The 18,429-nt window shown below is 40.8% G+C and overlaps 1 protein-coding gene across 5 annotated transcripts in view; it reads left to right on the forward strand.

The window, feature by feature from the left end:
- Positions 1–2,060: 2,060 nt before the first annotated feature.
- DNAJB6 (DnaJ heat shock protein family (Hsp40) member B6) overlaps positions 2,061–18,429 on the forward strand; it is a 63,134-nt gene continuing 46,765 nt past the window's right edge. Inside the window, exons 1-6 of one of the 5 annotated variants that reach the window (XM_063303390.1) lie at positions 2,061–2,259; positions 4,341–4,384; positions 10,606–10,695; positions 12,273–12,382; positions 13,923–13,979; positions 14,685–14,795. In XM_063303390.1, coding sequence (XP_063159460.1) covers positions 10,631–10,695; positions 12,273–12,382; positions 13,923–13,979; positions 14,685–14,795 — 343 coding nt within the window. In that variant the 5' untranslated portion in view covers positions 2,061–2,259; positions 4,341–4,384; positions 10,606–10,630. Of the gene's footprint in view, positions 2,260–2,785; positions 2,921–4,340; positions 4,407–10,605; positions 10,696–12,272; positions 12,383–13,922; positions 13,980–14,684; positions 14,796–18,429 lie in introns of those variants that run through there. The other 4 variants (XM_063303389.1, XM_063303385.1, XM_063303386.1 and 1 more) reach the window with 4 other exon arrangements.

The raw sequence follows: 18,429 nt of genomic DNA on the forward strand, positions 1-18,429 counted from the left end.
TAAACAGGCTGTGCCCTCAGCTGGTTCAGTGTGCAGGGATCTAGGAAATCAGATAAGTATCCTTTAGGCAAATCAACCCTTGGGAAGTGCTGTGGAAATAACCCAGTGAATAATATGTAAAGAACAGATGATGTGGGTTTTTCCCCCGCCTCTCTCTTCAGCTAGAGAAGCCCTCTTTTTTCCAGTCCTAATAAGTATTTCATTCTGATGCAGAAGTTCCTTCCCATTCTTGGTGTCTGAGAATAAAACTGTTGGCTCTCCTGCCAATTTATCAGCTCTAACAATTAGGATCAGAAACATAGCTTTGCTCCCTAGGTTTAAATGCCCTCCCTACATTCAATTCAGACTGGAGAAGACTCTAATGCTGGGGAAGATGGAAGGAAAGAGAAGAGGACAACCAGCAACAAGGTGGATGGACTTGGTTACAGTGGCAATTGGTGCACTGTCAGAAGATCTGAAGGACCAGGTTGGGGACAGATTGTCTTGGAGAAGGTTTACCTAAGTGGTTGCTAAGTGTTGACACTGATTGGATGGCAAAAATCAATCAGTCACTCAATGCAAAGACCCAGCTCCCTTGAGAAGTCCATAATGCTGGGAAAGGTGAAAAGATGATGACCAGCAGCAAGGTGGATGGACTCAGTTACACTGGCAAGGAGTGCACCGTTGGAAGACCTGAAGGACCAGGTTGGGGGCAGACTGCCATGATGAAATCTTATCTGTGTGGTTGCTAGGAGTCAATAATAAGACAGTTAATGTTAATCCAGTTTAATTCACGTATTGATAAACCATTTTTAATCATGTACTGATTATCATTGAGCACACAGAAATAGCCAAGATGTTTTGTACCTATTCGAAGTGCCTTAATCAGTGGTTGACCTGTTTGTTAGGCAGAGATGTCAGCAATAGATGAAAACCAGACCATCTGCCTTTTCCTTAGGAATGCCATGCTTCTTAAGGCGGTGGATAAGACCCTGGTACCAAGTTACTCAGGAATGTGTAGGAATGTTATACCTTAGTGTAGTTTTTTACTTTTGATTGAACTACATTATTATGACTACTGAGAACGTATGTATGACATTGCTTTCCATGTTTGGTTTGCACTAACGTATGCTTTTTTATTGGTTTATAGTTTGGTTTATAGTACGCTGTTCAAAATATATAAATGGGGTTTCACTCCAAGCAGGGTGTGTGCCCACTTTGGAATTTACTCCTGGGCAATCTTTTATTTGCAAATAAAAGTCTCAATCCTTTCCACCAGTGTTTATTGGGCCCGCATGCCAGGTAAAAGCACCCAAGCTTTCTGGGGTAACGTCAACACTGACTTGATGGCACATAATCAATATTCAGTTACCTACATTTTTAGATAGTGGCACCTGGCCAAACTTATCTGGGCTTGGAAGAAGGTAAGCAGGCAAGGTCAAAAAACATTTGGGAAAAGGCAGTGACAAACCCTTTCAATAATCTTTTTGGAAGAAAACTGCATCAAACTAGACCGGGGGGACCTATTTAGAAAGCTGCTGCTATATTATTATAGTGACCTTGGGCCAGTCACTCCCTCTCAGCCCTGGGAAGGAGGCAATGACAAAACCCTTCTGAAATCTTGCCAAGAAAACTGCAGGGACTAGTCCAGGCAGTCGCCAGGAGTCAACACTGACTCGAAGCACACACACACACAAATAAAAATAATTAAAAAATAATAATTTCTTAAAAAAAACAACAAACGTTAATAATATTTAATTTAAATTTAATAATTTAAATTTTAATAATTTAAGTTTAATAATTTTTAAATAATATCGTTTTTTATATTTATATTGTTATTCTTAGCCCCCCCCCCCCCTCCCCAGGGCTTACCGCCTCCCTTCCTCTCACTTCGCGTGCGGTGCTAGTCTCGGGGCAGCCGCCAGGGGGCGCGCGCAGCTCTGTACCGTAACCTTTCTCTCCCGAGGAGGAGGAGGGGAGAAGGGGGGAGGGAAACAGAAGGACGACTTATTCTAGAAACTTCCGGAACGTTAAGGCCGTGACGAAGTTCCTCCTTAAGGGGAGGTGCCTCCCTCCCGGAAGTAAGTCACATAGAGACGCGTCGGGTAGAGGGACGCGCCCCATGATTTCAAGCGGGAATTTCCGGCTCCAAAGCGGTTCTTGCTTACCTTCCTTTGTTGCTGGTTTTTCCCGTCTCCCTCGAGGAGGAAGCGAGAGCCGCTCTCCCAAAGCCGGGAAGAAACCCCAAGTTTCATCACAGCTGTGACCAGGAATCCACCGGTAAGCAAGTTTCGGCCCAGAGCGGCGTCGTCTTTCTAGCTCGGGCCTCCTCCTGTGTGCCTAAGCCCTTCTTTTCGGTGGCGCGTGGGATCTTAGGGGCGGGGCGAGGCGGCGGCCTGATCTCTTCGCTGCGGATCGGGGCTCCTGGCGAGGGGGCGCGCAGGAACAGCCCTCCCCGCTCCGAACAGGGAGGGCTCAAGCGTCCCCATTACCCATATCTCCCCCGCCCGAGGGACGCCTATCTCGGTTGACCTCCACCGTGCGCCGCCCGGAGCAACGCTCGCAGCGCAGCCACAGCGCGCTTTGAGCTTGAGAAAGGCGCGCCAGTCCCGTAAGGGTTGCCTCGGGCGCTCTCTTTACGGGAGGAAGAGCCCTTGGGTTTCCCCGGAAAGGGACGGGAACGACTCGTCCCGGAAGTCCTCGGCCTTTATATACACCCCTCTTCCTTTTTTCCCCGCTCTATAGACGCGGGGCAAAAAGGACGGGGGTTCTTCCGCTCCCTGCGCGTGACGCACTTCCTGTTTGCGGCCCTTTTAGAAGCGATAGAGCTGCCGCTGCCCCTGCCCCTGCCCCGAAAGCGGGAAGCCGAGCGGGCCCCGAGAGAAGAGGAGACCGGAGCGCTGCCGTCGCCGCCCGAGAAGGGGAAACGAAGAGCGAGCGGGTGAGCGCGGAGACGGCCAGGGCGGGAAGAGCCGTTACGGGCTCCGTCAATGTAGCGCGCGCGGGGATGGGGGGCGGGGGCGGCGGCGCTGCGAAATTGGGGTCTCTCAGCAACGCGTCTCGCGCTCCCCCCCGCCCCTTTTTCTATGGTTCGTGCGCTCTCCTGATTGGCCAAAGCGCGCCGCGCGCTCGGGAGGAGAGAGCGGTGGGCAATAGAGGGCGGGCGGATGGGCGAAGTCCCAGTTCCCCGCCAGCCGTCGATGGGGAGAGTTGGGGAAGGCTGGTGCTGGCCTTCTTCACCTTGAATGCTGCCATGGCTCGGGGCTCTCTTCTCCCCACTCTCTCTTCCCTTCTCCGCTGGGTTGCCTCTTTCCCATGGGCCTAAGCCTGGGCAGAAGCAGGGGCGGAGCCCTTGCTCGCCCCACTAAAGGGGCCTGCCTGCAGGTGGGAGAGACCCTTAGAACAGTATTTTCCAACCATGGCACCTTTAAGATGGGTGAACTTCAACTCCCAGAATTCCCTGGCTGGGAAAATCTGGGAGTTGGAGTCCACCCATCTTAAAGTCACCCATCTTAAAGTTGCCAAAAAAACACTGATCTGGAGGATTAGAATGATTGACAGATGATGCCCATAAAGAATAATTAAAATAAATGCCAGTACAACAAGCTATGGCGAATTAATTGGAAACAGTTTATACAACAACCAGTTACAATAAATGGCGGAACATTTGCTGGCTGGGGAATTCTGGGGGTTGAAGTCCACACATCTTAAAAGGTGCCAGGGTTGGGAAACAGCTAGAGCCTCAGGATGATTCTCTATAAATGGGTTGGGGGGGCCAGGGGTCTGGAGCCAGCAGGGTCTATCTCAGGGGGAAAATGGTTGTGGACACAGATAAATAAAATAATATATTAGTGCTTAGGGGGAGAGAGATCTTTTATTTCAACTTTTTTTTTTTTTTAGTGAAGCACCTCATCTTGGGGTAACATTAGTGGAAATTTTTTAGTGGCTCAGAGTTCCTTTGTATGCCACAGGCTGCTAATCTCGGTAGGACAACAACACTTCGTGTTTTAGCTTGTAACCTTGTGATGGTGTGTGGAATTTATTGCTGATAGCAGTGTTTCTGTTCCGTGCATTGCCCAATGAAGTGGAGGAAGGGAGCTTTTTGTCCTTTTAACTCTCTCCCAGATATGTTATTATTGTTTGCTGTAAGAATTTCTATTGTTACAAGAAAGCTTACAGCCCCAAACGATTCTATAATACTTTGTCTGTTATAAATTGAACTATCAATGATAGTTCTTTTCAAAGCAGTAAATGCCTTTAATTGAAGTGAGAAATTGCTAACTTTGTCTCAGATTTCTTACACATCATACACATGATTATTAAAAGTAAAATTACATTGAATTTGTCTTTTAAAATTTTAGTGATAGAAGTTGAAAGAATAGCTGGCCACAAAAATTTCCTTGAGGTAAGCAGGAAACATTTTGGAGGTAGGAATTTAATAAGTTTTAATGTTTTAATTTATTTAAAATGGTTAGATAATATTGATATAATGTATTTCATCTAACACTACTATTTCTTAGTTAATCTGGAAGAAAAGAGTATAAGTAGTAAAAAGAGTCATATTGTGCATCAAAAAAACAGCCTCTGCAATTCCCCATAGCTTAAGGCAGCCTTTCTCAACTTTTTGACCTTGGAGGAACCCTTGAAATATTTTTCAGGCCTTGGGGAACCCCTGCACATTCAGGTTCAAATATAGGCCAGAAGTTATAAAATAATTATACTGGTTTCATGTGTAGGCCTGTATATATGCATTAACAGTGTTTTTCTTAAATGAAAAATAAATGGAACTTACCTCTTTAATGTGAAATTGCAGAATTTGAAATAATTTTTTAAATAAACTGTGATCTCCCAGGGAACCCTAGTGACCTCCCATGGAGCCCTAGGGTGCCATGGAACCCTGGTTGAGAAACACTGCCTTAGATCTATCACTATTCAGTATTTCCTGACAGTAATTGTTCTAAATAAACACACTACTTTGTTTAATATCTACATAAAGCTCTGGATGAGGTCATTCGTCTGCATGGAATGAAGTATCATCAGCATGCTGATGATACTCAGTTGTATATGTTTGCCTTGGGCTGCTCATAGCATCCAGACACTGGGAAGGACTTGACAGGATTACCTAATGTGTAATGTTCCCAGTGTCTGGATGCTATGAGGGCCTGCACTGAGAAGAATGTGCTTCAACTCAGTCCTAGTGAGACTGGGTAGCTGTGGGATTTTGGCCCACCTGAACCTGGAATTAGAGATTTTCCACCACTGGTTCTGGAGGGGGTTGCAGTCTCCCACTCGGAACCAATGCACAATTTGGAGAGCCTTCTGGGTTCACAGCTCCTGCTTGAGTAGGCCAGGCAGACCTTTGCACAACTCAGTCTTGTTCTCTAATTGTGCTTATTCCTGGATCACTTTAGTCACCTCTCATTTGGGTTAGGGTAGTGTGCTTTGTATGGGTTGCCCTTGAAGACCATCTGGAAGTTGTAGTTGGTCCAGAGGTTGTCTTTGAGGGCTTTTTCTCTCTCCCCTCCCTCTGCTCCAGGAAGGATTATGTGAGTTTATCTAAACTTGTTAAACAAATACTGCTTGTCTCTGCTAAGACTGGAAACTGATGTGCCTGTTTAAATAAAAAATTTGGTTAAGTTTTCAGTTAATTATGTATAACTGAAAGAGACTTTATGCACTCTTTGTAATTGATACTAATATCTCCATTCGTAGTGAAGACATTCATGGTGGAATGAGAATTAGCATGAAATTCTAGGTTCTGAAGTTTCTTTCTGCTAACCAAAGAAGCTTAGGTCCATCAGAGTCGTCTTTTTATTGAGGAAGACATAATTACCATTCCTAGAAGGCATATATAGCATCTTCTCCCATGCTGTTCTGGGGAAAATTCTAACCTCTCGCAGATTGGATTTTCAAAAGGTTAAAGGGGACACAGCCAATACAATACTCCTTTGTCAGCCAAAGATGTAACATTAGAGAACTGTGCTAGTATTTCAGAAGTCTGAGTTATTTTAAAATTCTGTGGAATAATTGTTAAACTAATATTTAACGGAAAACAATTTGCAGAACCAGGAGTCAGTTCTGCAAAGCCACTTGACCATTTTAAGGCTAGATGCAGCCTGTATAATTATTTTGGGAGGATTTTTAACCTTTTGCTTCAATAACAGATGTTTGTGGTAGAAAAAAAGTAGAAATGCTTAATATTGAGGCATCACTGATCTGTAGTTGAAAAGATATATTGGAGTTGTTGGCCTATTATATATTTCTAATTGTTCTGTGCTTCCGACACATGGAATGAATCTGGATTATTACAGTAAGATAATAGCTGAGTCTCATATAATTTGGGGGGGGGGAGGCAACAGATTGAACTCTGCCTTTAAATCAATTCATGTATTTCTACTCCAAAGATTGTGATAAATGCAGTTATTGCTCATGTTGCTATTTTCTCTTTGAAGTCCTCTAAAGGATCTTGGCAGACAAACTAGAGTCAAATATTTCACTGATAAATACTGAACATTCAATAACTTTCTGCCATGTGCGCCCTGTTCGTTCTTCTGAAGCAGCTGGGCTAAGCCATCTTCACTGTTGCTCATGTTTTGTTAATTTCTGTATGTTCTGAAGCCATCTTAGATTCACATCTCCTTTGCTTTTGGCTGTATAACTTCTGAAACAGTGAATCATGTCTGACTTTGATCAAGTAGAATTTAAATAACAATTTGAGCAACAGTCATTTGCATTGCTGTGTGGTACCTTTCCCTTCAGCTGCTACTAATTTTTAGTATGTCTTCCTTCCAGGTGTCCATAGATCAGTGCTTTGTGTAGTATACTGTCCTGAAGCCTTTCCTTACCATCACTTTGCCTTTTTAATAGCTGTCCCTTCTAATTCCCTGTTCCTCCCTTTTGTTTGCCATATACTCTTAGGCTTGGATCTTCTTCTTCTTTCTGACAATGGAACATATATAAACCTCTTACTTTAGAAGAAACAAAGTACCTTGCTTTTTGCTTCCCCAGATCCCTTGCCATTAGTTATGCTGACCAGATTTAGGTCTGGACCATCTGGATGCCGCCAAATTGCCAACTTCTGACATAATCCTGGGGACATAATTGATAACCCTAATATTCAGTCATCATTGAAAGAAGTTTGTGAACAGCTGATTTCAATCGAACTAGATATGCAAAGGCAGTGTAATTAGAAAAAATACCGCTTGATGCTGTCTTCAAAACTGATCTAGTTTCCAAGATGTAAGTCTGTAATATCAGAACAATGTTTACTTATGCATTGAGCCTTTACAAGATAAATACTGCTGAAGCACATCAATACTTACAACGTTTAAATGGTTACTTAATACATTGCTTGATATAAGTTGTATAGCATCACCGAACTCAAATATTTTAGCTGGGTTGGACCTGACCATTTATTACTGAATGTATGCCCAGCCTTTCTGATCATTCCATCATCCATGCCAGCTTAAAACAATAAAAACGCTAGGCCTGTAAGCTAGATTTGGATATTGGAAAAAAATGCTGGAGGGAAGCAGTGGCAAATTAATTTCACCTTGCCGTCAAGAAAACTACATGCCATGTTCCTAAAGTAACCAGCTATCAAGCTTGACTCAGACTTGTATTTTATATAAATATTATAGGTGATAAATTTAATAAATAGATCACTAATCAATTCATAAGGAATTGGATTGTGAGTAGATGCATTATGATAAATCTCAATATTGATTCCTGAAGGTTTTTTTCCCCCTCTTACACTCTTGTGAGTAAATGAAGAAAAGGTTTGAACATATTTTCTCACTGCTATGGGAGCTTGTAAAATGTTGGGAGCAGTGGGTGGAGGGGGGATTCCTGCTGTTTTCCTATCCTAATCTTTGAAATAAGTCTTTACCTTCTGCACTTGCTAGAACGCATGAGGGAAGATGGAGTTCTGTTGTCCAGCAGGAAAACAACATTAGGGACTCTCCAGATGATCCTTGCCTCATGGAGACATTGCATAAATGGGGGGGGGCAGTGAGGGGAAACACTGCCCCCCCATAATAAGGGGCATTACAAGAGTGTCCATGGTTTCTGAGTGTGTGGTGGCCTTTCTGCATACCCAAAACCCAGCTCCAAGTTGGCCACATCACTTGGCAATGATGTGGCTAAAAGCTTTAAGAATGTGGCACAGCCCTAAGAGGGAGGAAGTGGAGAGCCACTTCCAAAAAAGCTTACCAAGAAAACTTCAGGGACTAGTCCAGGCAGTTGCCAGGAGTCAAAACTGACTCAAAGGCACCCCCCGCAAAAAAAAATTGCTGTCAGGCAATGTATTTAGTGTGCACACTTAGTTTCCTTTAGCTGTCTGGTGGAGATGAACCTACTGGATTTGTTTGATGATGCCTTTCCCAGAATTATTTCTGTTTAAGCCTGTTTATGTTTCTTTTACTCCCCACCCCTTTTCTTTATATATTGCAGTTGTTAGGCTGTAAAACCATTGGTAACAATAATAAATTCTTCCTTCACTCTCAGATTTTCTGCCCAGAGTAGAGAATGTGGGAAAATTTGCTCTGAAGGGTACAGGGGCTTATTCCAGAGATGGGTTGTGGAGTGAATCACAGGAAGAAAGGAGAATCAGCAAAATCTCTTTCTATCTTTCAGTATTCAAATTCCTCCTGCAAACAGACTTTTGAGTCCAGAGGCATGCACATAGTATGTTCCTGTACTTCCTGAGTGATAAAGCTCCATTCTAATCTAGCAGCAAATTTTCTCCAATATGGTTTGTTTTAAGAATAGTGGTGTGAAGCAGTTGGATGGAAGTTTAAAATCCTGTTATTTTTTTAAACTTTGCCTTCAGTGTGTAAACTTTATGGTCAGTGCTGCTGTGTACCAGCATCCTCACTCTGTGATTTTCATTAGTTTAAGTGTTCACTGTATTAGTCTTAATTTGTTAAAGTGCCATAAGACTTTAATAATGACAAATGAGACTCAAAAGGACAGTACAGTTCATTGCTGTTCTGCCTTCGCTGTCTAAACATGGCCGTGATCTTTCTGGCAGCTCTAACAATCTTGAATTCTAATGAAGCGGTTAAGGAAGATTTTCTTGATAGAAATAAATAGTCACATAGACGATTTGTGAATTACCACGAACTTTTGATAATGCTTTTTTTTTTTTTTAAAGCACCCATGTTAAATGCCAGAGCATTTTAGGAATTTGTACAAACTGCGAAATTGATAGTTAAGACGTAGATATTTTGGTTGTTCATAAGGCTTACATAGTGTTCAACAAGATAGTTACTGATAAACTGGAGTTCAGTTTCTCTGTTTTCCCTCTTCGGTATATATTTCTGAGGATGCATTTCTTATATGTATGATTTTGTAACTATCTTCATACCGTATCATTTGCGTAGCTTAACTATTGTTGCAGTGTAGCTATTTTATCTAAACTGATAATTCTGTTATCAGTAATAATAAAGCATGTAGACTAGACACAGCTTTACAGATACTCAAGTGTGTTCACTGATTATGTAAGCTTGCAAGCATCTGTATTTGTAACTCTGCTTGCCAAGAGTCTGGCTAAAACTGCCTGATATAAACATTTGCTACTAAGTATATACTTATCAGTAGCGGGTAAAATGGCATATGAATTCTGTTTCCAGTTTTCCTTTTGTGAGGATATGACTCATATGGGTGGGGACATTAATCAGAGATTATTTGAATTTGCATTTGGTATTCTTAAGGGAAATTAGAAATTATTAGTACTCTTTCACAGTAATGCAAAAAGAAGAGATTATTGTATTCACAGGAAGATCAGGTTTTGCATAATAGAATGAATATATATATATTTGCTAATAATGGCTTACCAGCCTAATAAAATATTGAATTGTTTTTGTGACTTTTCTTCTGCTTTTCCTAGCTTGGGCATTCTGTTTTTGTTGTAATCTAGATTGCATTTTGTTTGGTTAGCCTTCTTTGCACATTCTTAGTTTAAAAACTGAGTGTTCTAAAAACTCTTAATCATTGTTGGAAGCCTTTTGACAGTGTTATGAAAAGAGGGAAAGGTTTATCTAGGATGAGAAAAGAAATCAGGATTCAGGTACTGCACCACTACATCTTGGATGAAACTTAATATGGAAATCTAGTTTGAAGCTGCAGTAGAGGAGGCCCCATAACCAACCCCCCCACCCCAATTGTAATATTTCTTTCAGAAGAATATGATGGAATAGTTCTGTTTTTCTCTAAAAACGCTCCCTGTCTGATATGAAAGGCAATCTTTGTATCTTTGATGGGGTAAAAGGTATTTCAGATGTATTGTAAAATTGTTGTCTGATTTAGCCTTCTCATTTTTGTGGCAAAAATTAAGACTCTGATACTACCTTATCTGACCAACAAACTTTTATTGAAAGGCAAAAACTTTTGTTATTCAAAAATATGCTGATTTTTTTTTTGCCACCCTAGACTAATAAGGCTTTTTTCCTACAATGGTTTTTGTGGCAATCATTTAATGGCCTGTATTTTTCAGGGTGTGCATCTTGCCTTTTAAGAGAAATTTGTGTTTGTACATAGGGTCGCCATGAGTCGTAAACGACTCGACGGCAACTAACAGCAACAGCGACAACAACAACATATTGAAATGAAGTCTTCCTTTTACAGGACTCTTATCAGAACACTGTAAAACATGGTGGATTATTATGAAGTTCTAGGAGTGCATAAACATGCCTCACCAGAAGATATTAAAAAAGCGTAAGTACTCATTTTTAAAGCTCTGGCAGATTATATATATTATTTTTCTGGCATTAGCCACTATTTGAGGGAGGTCTTGTGGCACACAAAACTGATTGCAGTCCTTGGTCTATAAAAGGTTTGCTCATGCTTCCTTTATTGCCACTTGGGTGATTAATTGTTTACCCAGAATTAAACCTTGCAGTTGAAATTATTATCATTCTTAGCTGAGAAAGTGTCATGAGTAAGGATGGCGAGCAGGGGGCTCCCATCCAGACTGTCAAGCGCATGCGTAGCACTGAGGAATTGTTCAGCCATTCAAAGAGACACAGATCGGGACCGCCTTAACCCTTGGGGGTTATATGTCTGGGTTTTTCCCACGCTTCTTCAGTTTGTTAGGATTCCTGTTAAGTACTAGTAATAAATATTAGAGACCAGTTCCTTGTCTCAGTGTGTTTCCTGATTGTTAGGACAGAAAGATTGTATAAAGCAGAAATTATTTAAAACATTCAAGAAAATATGGCTGCAGAGTAAGTTTCTTATGTCCAAAACTTACATTAAGAAGAAAAACTGATTTTACAAAAACTACTCAGAACTGGGACAGGTTTATTGATCAGTTGGCTGTGACATCTAAATAGAGAAATTGGTGGATAATACTAATTTCCTAATCACTCCTTCAAAAAACTACAAAAACCTAATTATTAAGTTGTTAAAAAGAAATCTCATCCATACTCTGCAGTTCTAGATGAGAGTCTGTTTGGTCTAGTGATTAAGGCTCTGGTCTAGAAACCAGGAGACTGTAAGTTCTAATCTCACAGACTATTCTAAAATTATCAGAATAGGAGCCAGCAAACAGTTCAGAGTATAACTCTTACAGTATGGCACTTCGTACCCTATCTAGAACTGCAGAGGGTTTTTTTTCCTTCCTAGCGTTTTTCCCACAGGGTCTCCTTTTTTCGGGTCAATCAAATGTTAATCTGTTGGTTGCAACAGGAATTAACAGACTGGCTTGTCGCCCGAGCCTGACATCCTGGGCTGAAAGAGAGCGACTGGCCCAAGGTCACCCAGCCGGCTTTCACGCCTGAGGCAGGACTAAAACTCCCAGTCTCCCAGTTTCTAGCCTGGAGCCTTAACCACTAGACCAAACTGGCTTTCATATAGAACTGCAGAGTATGGATGAGATATTCTTTTAACTAAACAATTTAATAATTAGGGTTTGGTAGTTTTTCACATATTCTGTTTATGTATACAACTTAGAACCCCTGTGAATTGTCTCTACCGTGTTGTTCCAGTTCCTTCTCCTATTGTGCTGTTTTATGTCTTAAAGTGCAGCCCATCCAGATGATTTATCCCTCTTAGAGTAGTTCTTTGGGAGCTTGCAAAGTGCTACAATGGGGCAAGATAAATCTCTCAGACTTGACCAATCCATTATGGGCAAAATTATTACACTAATCATACATTAGGAAATCAGCATTGGTAATCAGTATGTCAGTTGATGTTTAAAATGTTTAAAAAAATCTTAATCTGGTAGCTTGTTTTTCCACTCATTTCGTATGCCGTGTTATTCTTGAATAAAGTATCTTTGGCTTTGATTTCAGGTACCGTAAACTAGCACTGAAATGGCACCCTGACAAAAATCCAGATAACAAAGAGGAAGCTGAGAGACAATTCAAGCAAGTTGCTGAGGCTTATGAGGTGCTGTCAGATGGTGAGTAATTATATGGAAGACTTCCACCTCAGGACCCGTGGCAGTTAGAAAATGCCTAAAACCGTTGAATGTATGTTTGGCCTCAGAATGGCAAGGAATAAATTCTGCAAGAATGGACCTGGTAGAAATGTTCTTCTCCTCTGGACTTTCCATGGAAAGAAGGAGATACGCTGCACTGGGTAATTGTTCACAGCAGCTGTGGAGAAGGAAGGAAAGGAAGGTGCTGGTAAGAGGGGGGAGCAGGCAGAAGGTTTAAGGGAGAGATAATTTATATGCTTTAAACAAGTAATCATTTTCAATCTATATTTAAATAGTGTAGTTTATATAAATCAGGGCAAGAAGATATGCAGTTCAGTCTGATTTCACCCTCTCCTCCAACTAATATGTCAGTTCAGATTTCTGGCAAATGCTCTGTCCTTTTTCATGTGTTAGGGTTTCCTTGGGGAGGTGCAGACTGAGTCCAGGGGAGGTGTGAAGAACCTTTTAGTTGTACATTGTTACAATAAATCCACCTTTCCCAAAGTTTCATTGTATTGTTTCACTGTTCATTTGTGTTCATTTTGGTGTTTGGATTTTTGGGGGAGGTGTGTACATTAAGATTACAAGTAGTCCTTGCTTAACAATGGTAATTGGGACTGGAATTTCCATTGCTAAGCAACCTGGTCGTAAAGCATAACATCATGTTACCATGCCGCTTAGCAGTGGCAGTTCCTGCAGTCCTTGATTACTGTCGTTAAGCTAAGCACTGCGGGTTGTTAAGCAAACAGCTCATGTGACCACAACTTACGACTTCCTGCTGGCTTCCCCATTGACTTTGCTTGTGGGAAGACAGCAGGGAAGATCACAAATTGCGATCATGTGACCGCGGAGGTGTGGTGATGGCCAGAACTTCGAGGACCTGACTTGTTCACCATTGTAAGTTCAAACGGTCCCTGTATGGGTGGTCGTTAACCGAGGACCACCTGTACACCAAAGGGAGGTGTGATGGGAAAAAGTTTAGCAGCCCCTGTCATATGGTTAATATTGAGATCCTGAAGAAAGGTTAGTGTGGTTGCAAGACTTAGGAAAGCCTTCCTCAACCTGCCACACTGCACATTTTGCTAACTTGTAACTAAATTTAAGAAGAAATAGGAGTATTTTGCTTCATAACCTAAAAGTCAAATTATTCATTCAGAGAAGGACGTCGTCAGTTTCATTACATATTTGATCCTACTTAAGGGTTATATCTTGATGATTTCATTATGGTGAATGAAGATAGACTGTATTCCCTGAGGCTTTTTCATAGTCTTCAGATTTGTGGCAAATACCAGGGGTTGACTTAAAAGGAGTACTCAAAGAAGAGACCGACCTGTCCTCTCTTTTTCCTCTCTGTCCTTGACTTGGTCTTTTGAAAACCAGGGAACTTTGCTGAAAGCAATGCTGCTGTGCTGGAGGTGGAGGGGAACCCACCCAAGCAGAGCAGATAGCAAATGTGAGAGCATCAAGATGATTTGTCTTGGATTTGTATCTTTGTATTTTGACTCCTTCCTGTTCTTTGCAGCTAAAAAGCGGGATGTCTATGACAAATATGGAAAAGAAGGGCTAAATGGAGGAGGAGGTATGTAAGGATTTGATACCGCTGTTCCTATTTTTTTTTATGTAAATATTGGTGGAACAATTAGAAAGGGCAGCATACGGAAAGAAGGGAGCCACAAGATAACTTTAGAGTGAGAGGTTAAAATATCAGTGCATTTATAACTGCTGTAAAGAAGATCAAAAGCTGCTTCTTTATATCTTTTTTTTCTTCTGTCTTTTTTCTTTTATGTATTTACTTATCCCTTGCTGCTACTTTTTCTTTTTAAAATGTGTATTGTTTTTACTCTGTAAAAAAATTCTTCGATAAAAATAAAAAAGTAAATGTGGAACAGTGCAATAAAAACACATTTTAATAGGTGTGTGTACTGTTAGAGTGGGACATTGGAGATCTAAAGCTGGATCCTGTCTTAGAGAAATCAGTGAGGATTCAGATAAAAGTGGCTCAGGTCCTATTGATTTCAGTAGTGTACTCCAACAATGACTAAATCTAATTCAAATCCTTCCTTGTTCCTGAAGCTCCCATTGTCTTTCTATTATCTCTAATCTAGCAAGGATTTTGAGAAGGAAAAATAAAAGGCTCACATAGGCTGCCCTGAGCTTGATAAAAGGACAAAAATCCAAGAAATACAATACTAATTAATTTGTCGTTGAAATGATGGTGCTCTTGCTAAATTATATAATGTGCTTTAATATCCTGAAAATGGGATATTGAATACTCTCTTCATAGGTGGAAGCCATTTTGACAGTCCATTTGAATATGGTTTTACATTCCGGAATCCAGAGGATGTCTTCAGAGAGTTCTTTGGTGGAAGAGACCCATTCTCTTTTGATTTCTTTGGTGAGTACTTTTAAATTTTGGGGAGGCTGAATGTGTAAAATACTGAAATTTTCAATTTTTTCTTACTAGTGGGAATCCTCATAACTGCTGCTTCCAGTCCTCTGGTTTTGCATGTACGTTGGCAAAAAAGGAACACTCAATATGCTCAAAATCTGATTTGGTCTCAATATGTTCAAAATCTGATTTGGTTTCTTTAATTGGATACTTTGGAGTGCTGTAGATTTGTGTAATAGGCTGCAGTCTATATCTGTATAATCCTTTACAAGTATTTCAGAATTAATTTCTTTTGATGGTGTCCGTGGAATTGATTAGTTCATAGAACCATAGGGTTGGAAGGGACCTTGGAGGTCTTCTAGTCCCAGTGCTCAGCCCATACAGGAATCCTCACACCATCCTGAATAAATGGTTGCCCAATTTTCTTGAAAACTTCCAGCGATTGGGCACCCAGGACTTCAGGCGGTAGGCTGTTCCACTGCTTAATAGCTCTCATTTTGTATAGTTGTATAGATATATTTTAAGATTTTAGATGCAAGTTCTAATGCCTTCCAGTGTGGAGAAGTTTGGAATGAGTTTAACTTTTTGACTCGATTTGATAGGAATAGCAAATCACATTCGATATTCTCCTTTATATATTGTGATATGCTTGCATGCGTTGATTAACATGGCTGTTTGTCTATTTTCTGTCTAGTTGGCATCCTTTCATGGTAAGAATATGCTTTTAATTTCTTTTGACATTCTACCATAAAGAGCAACCATGATATAAAAGGACCAGAAATGTCACAAATTGACAAATTGTGCAGTTGCTTTTAATCAAGATGCAGAAAGTATTTTTCCTAAACCAAACAGGCTGGTTTGAATAGATTTGGTTTTAGCAGGTCACAAACATGAACACTAAAGGGAAAAAATATTTCCCAATAACTCCCAAATTTTCCTAGCTACACTGTGTGCACAATTATTAGGCAAGTGAGTATTTTGACCATATCATTTTTATGCATATTTTCCACCTCCAAGCTGTATAAACCTGAATGCTTAATGGATATAAGCATATCAGGTGATGTGTATTTGTGTAATGAGGGAGGGTGTGGCCTAAGATCAACACCCTATATCAAGGTGTGCCTAATTATTAGGCAGCTTCTTTTCCTCAGGCAAAATGGGCCAAAAAAGAGATTTAACTGACTCTGAAAAGTCAAAAATTGTAAAAAGTCTTTCAGAGGGATGCAGCACTCTTGAAATTGCTAAGATATTGGGGCGTGACCACAGAACCATCAAACGTTTAGTTGCAAATAGTCAACAGGGTCGTAAGAAACATGTTGAGAAAAAAAGACGCAAATTAACTGCCAAAGATTTGAGAAGAATCAAACGTGAAGCTACCAGGAACCCATTATCCTCCAGTGCTGTCATATTCCAGAACTGCAACCTACCTGGAGTGCCCAGAAGTACAAGGTGTTCAGTGCTCAGAGACATGGCCAAGGTAAGGAAGGCTGAAATTTGACCACCACTGAATAAGACACAAGTTGAAATGGCAAGACTGGGCCAAGAAATATCTGAAGACAGATTTTTCAAAGGTTTTATGGACTGATGAGATGAGAGTGACTCTTGATGGACCAGATGGATGGGCCCATGGCTGGATCAGTAATGGGCACAGAGCTCCACTTCGACTCAGATGCCAGCAAGGTGGAGGTGGGGTACTGGTATGGGCTGGTATTATTAAAGATGAGCTAGTTGGACCTTTTCGGGTTGAAGATGGACTCAACATCAACTCCCAAACCTACTGCCAGTTTTTAGAAGACACTTTCTTCAAGCAGTGGTACAGGAAAAAGTCTGCATCTTTCAAGAAGACCATGATGTTTATGCAGGACAATGCTCCATCGCATGCATCGAAGTACTCCACTGCGTGGCTAGCCAGTCAAGGCCTCAAAGATGAAAGAATAATGACATGGCCCCCTTCCTCACCTGACCTAAACCCTATTGAGAACTTGTGGGCCCTTCTCAAATGGGAGATTTACGGTGAAGGAAAACAGTACACCTCTCTGGACAGTGTCTGGGAGGCTGTGGTTGCTGCTGCACAAAAAGTTGATCGTCAACAGATCAAGAAACTGACAGACTCCATGAATGGAAGGCTTATGACTGTTATTGCAAAGAAGGGTGGCTATATTGGTCACTGATTTTTTGTTTGAAGTGTCAGAAATGTTTATTTGTAAATTTTGAGTTGTTTATTATTCTCACTTTAACAGATGAAAATAAACGAGTGAGATGGGGGAATTTTCGTTTTTCATTTAGTTGCATAATAATTCTGCACACTAATAGTTGCCCAATAATTGTGCACACATAGATATGCTCTTAAGAAAGCTAAAACCTCCCTTTTACTTTCTTAAATATTCAGGTTTGAGGTTTATTAACATTTTGGATTGACTGAGAGCACTGTAGTTGTTCAATAATGAAATTCATCCTCAAAAATACAACTTGCCTTATAATTGTGCACAGAGTGTAGAGCAAGACATTGTGACCGTTAAGCCTTGCAGTTCACAGGTAAAATCACTCACTTTTTTCTGATTGAGTTGTCGTCATTTTGTTGGAGATAAATGTAGCCAGGACATCAACTAATCTTGGTCTGTGGATTTCTCATTCTGTGCTATCTAGAGATGTAGAGATGCTGCTTGGAGGTTGGAGGATACTTGCTCTTTGTAGATTATGTTTTTTTTCTTGGCTAATAAAATTCACACGATCTGGGCTGGCTATGTAGACTTCAGGAAAAGTGAATGCTTAAATGAAGTGGAGAAAGTTCTCTTCAGAAAATGTAACTTGACTCTTTTCTTTGGGGCTAGTATAGAAAAATCTTGTTTGCCTTGGTGGATGATGTTTGCTGTGGCTAGAGAGTGCAATTGCAGATCTCTTTTTCTGAGCCTTTTTGAATTGTAGATATGATCCACTGTGGATTCTTTCTGGGTTGCCTAGTCAGGATAGCTTTGTAAAGCTTGACTTTTTCCCTTCCAAGCACAACATGTTTACTTGGTTGTACAAGAGAATTTCTACCCTGTAGCCTTTAATCTCTGGAGTAAGTCCTCAGAGGTTTGGGCTAAAAGGACCTAAAATACTGGTAATATATAACTGTGCCCCTCATTTCCACCTAATAATCCCAGAGAGGCTGTAGAACGTCTGAAGAAGTCGTCTAGTAACTGTTTTGGATATAGAAGGATATAGAAGTTAAAATCAGCAAGATTAAGTTCTGTGGATAGAGGTCAACAGGCTTGGGTAGCTTTGTCTGGTATGTTGTTTAAGGGATTCATTCCCTATGAAGTCTCTGTCTCTGCGATTATGAAATAGCTCCGAACCTAGGACTAACGGAACGTTCATTTGGCTTTGATGGTTAAGAATGCCTTTTACTAGCTAAAGCTGCTGTTTACCTGCAAGTCTTAGACTGCGCTGAAAAGAGACAACTGCAGTGGGCTGAACTTGAAGAAAATTCAAACATTTCAGATAGTATAAAATGCAGCAACCTGGTTGTTGCTGGAGGCAAGATATTCAGGGAACATAATACATTGCTCTAGTATAAAATGTTTTGGTTGCTGGATTTGTTTCAGGGTTCAAATCAAGCTGTAGCTTTTGTACTTTAAAAAAAAAACCTTTCATTCCA

This window comes from Candoia aspera, chromosome 4 (assembly GCF_035149785.1).
Source record: "Candoia aspera isolate rCanAsp1 chromosome 4, rCanAsp1.hap2, whole genome shotgun sequence".
Classification (NCBI taxonomy): Eukaryota; Metazoa; Chordata; class Lepidosauria; order Squamata; family Boidae; genus Candoia; species Candoia aspera.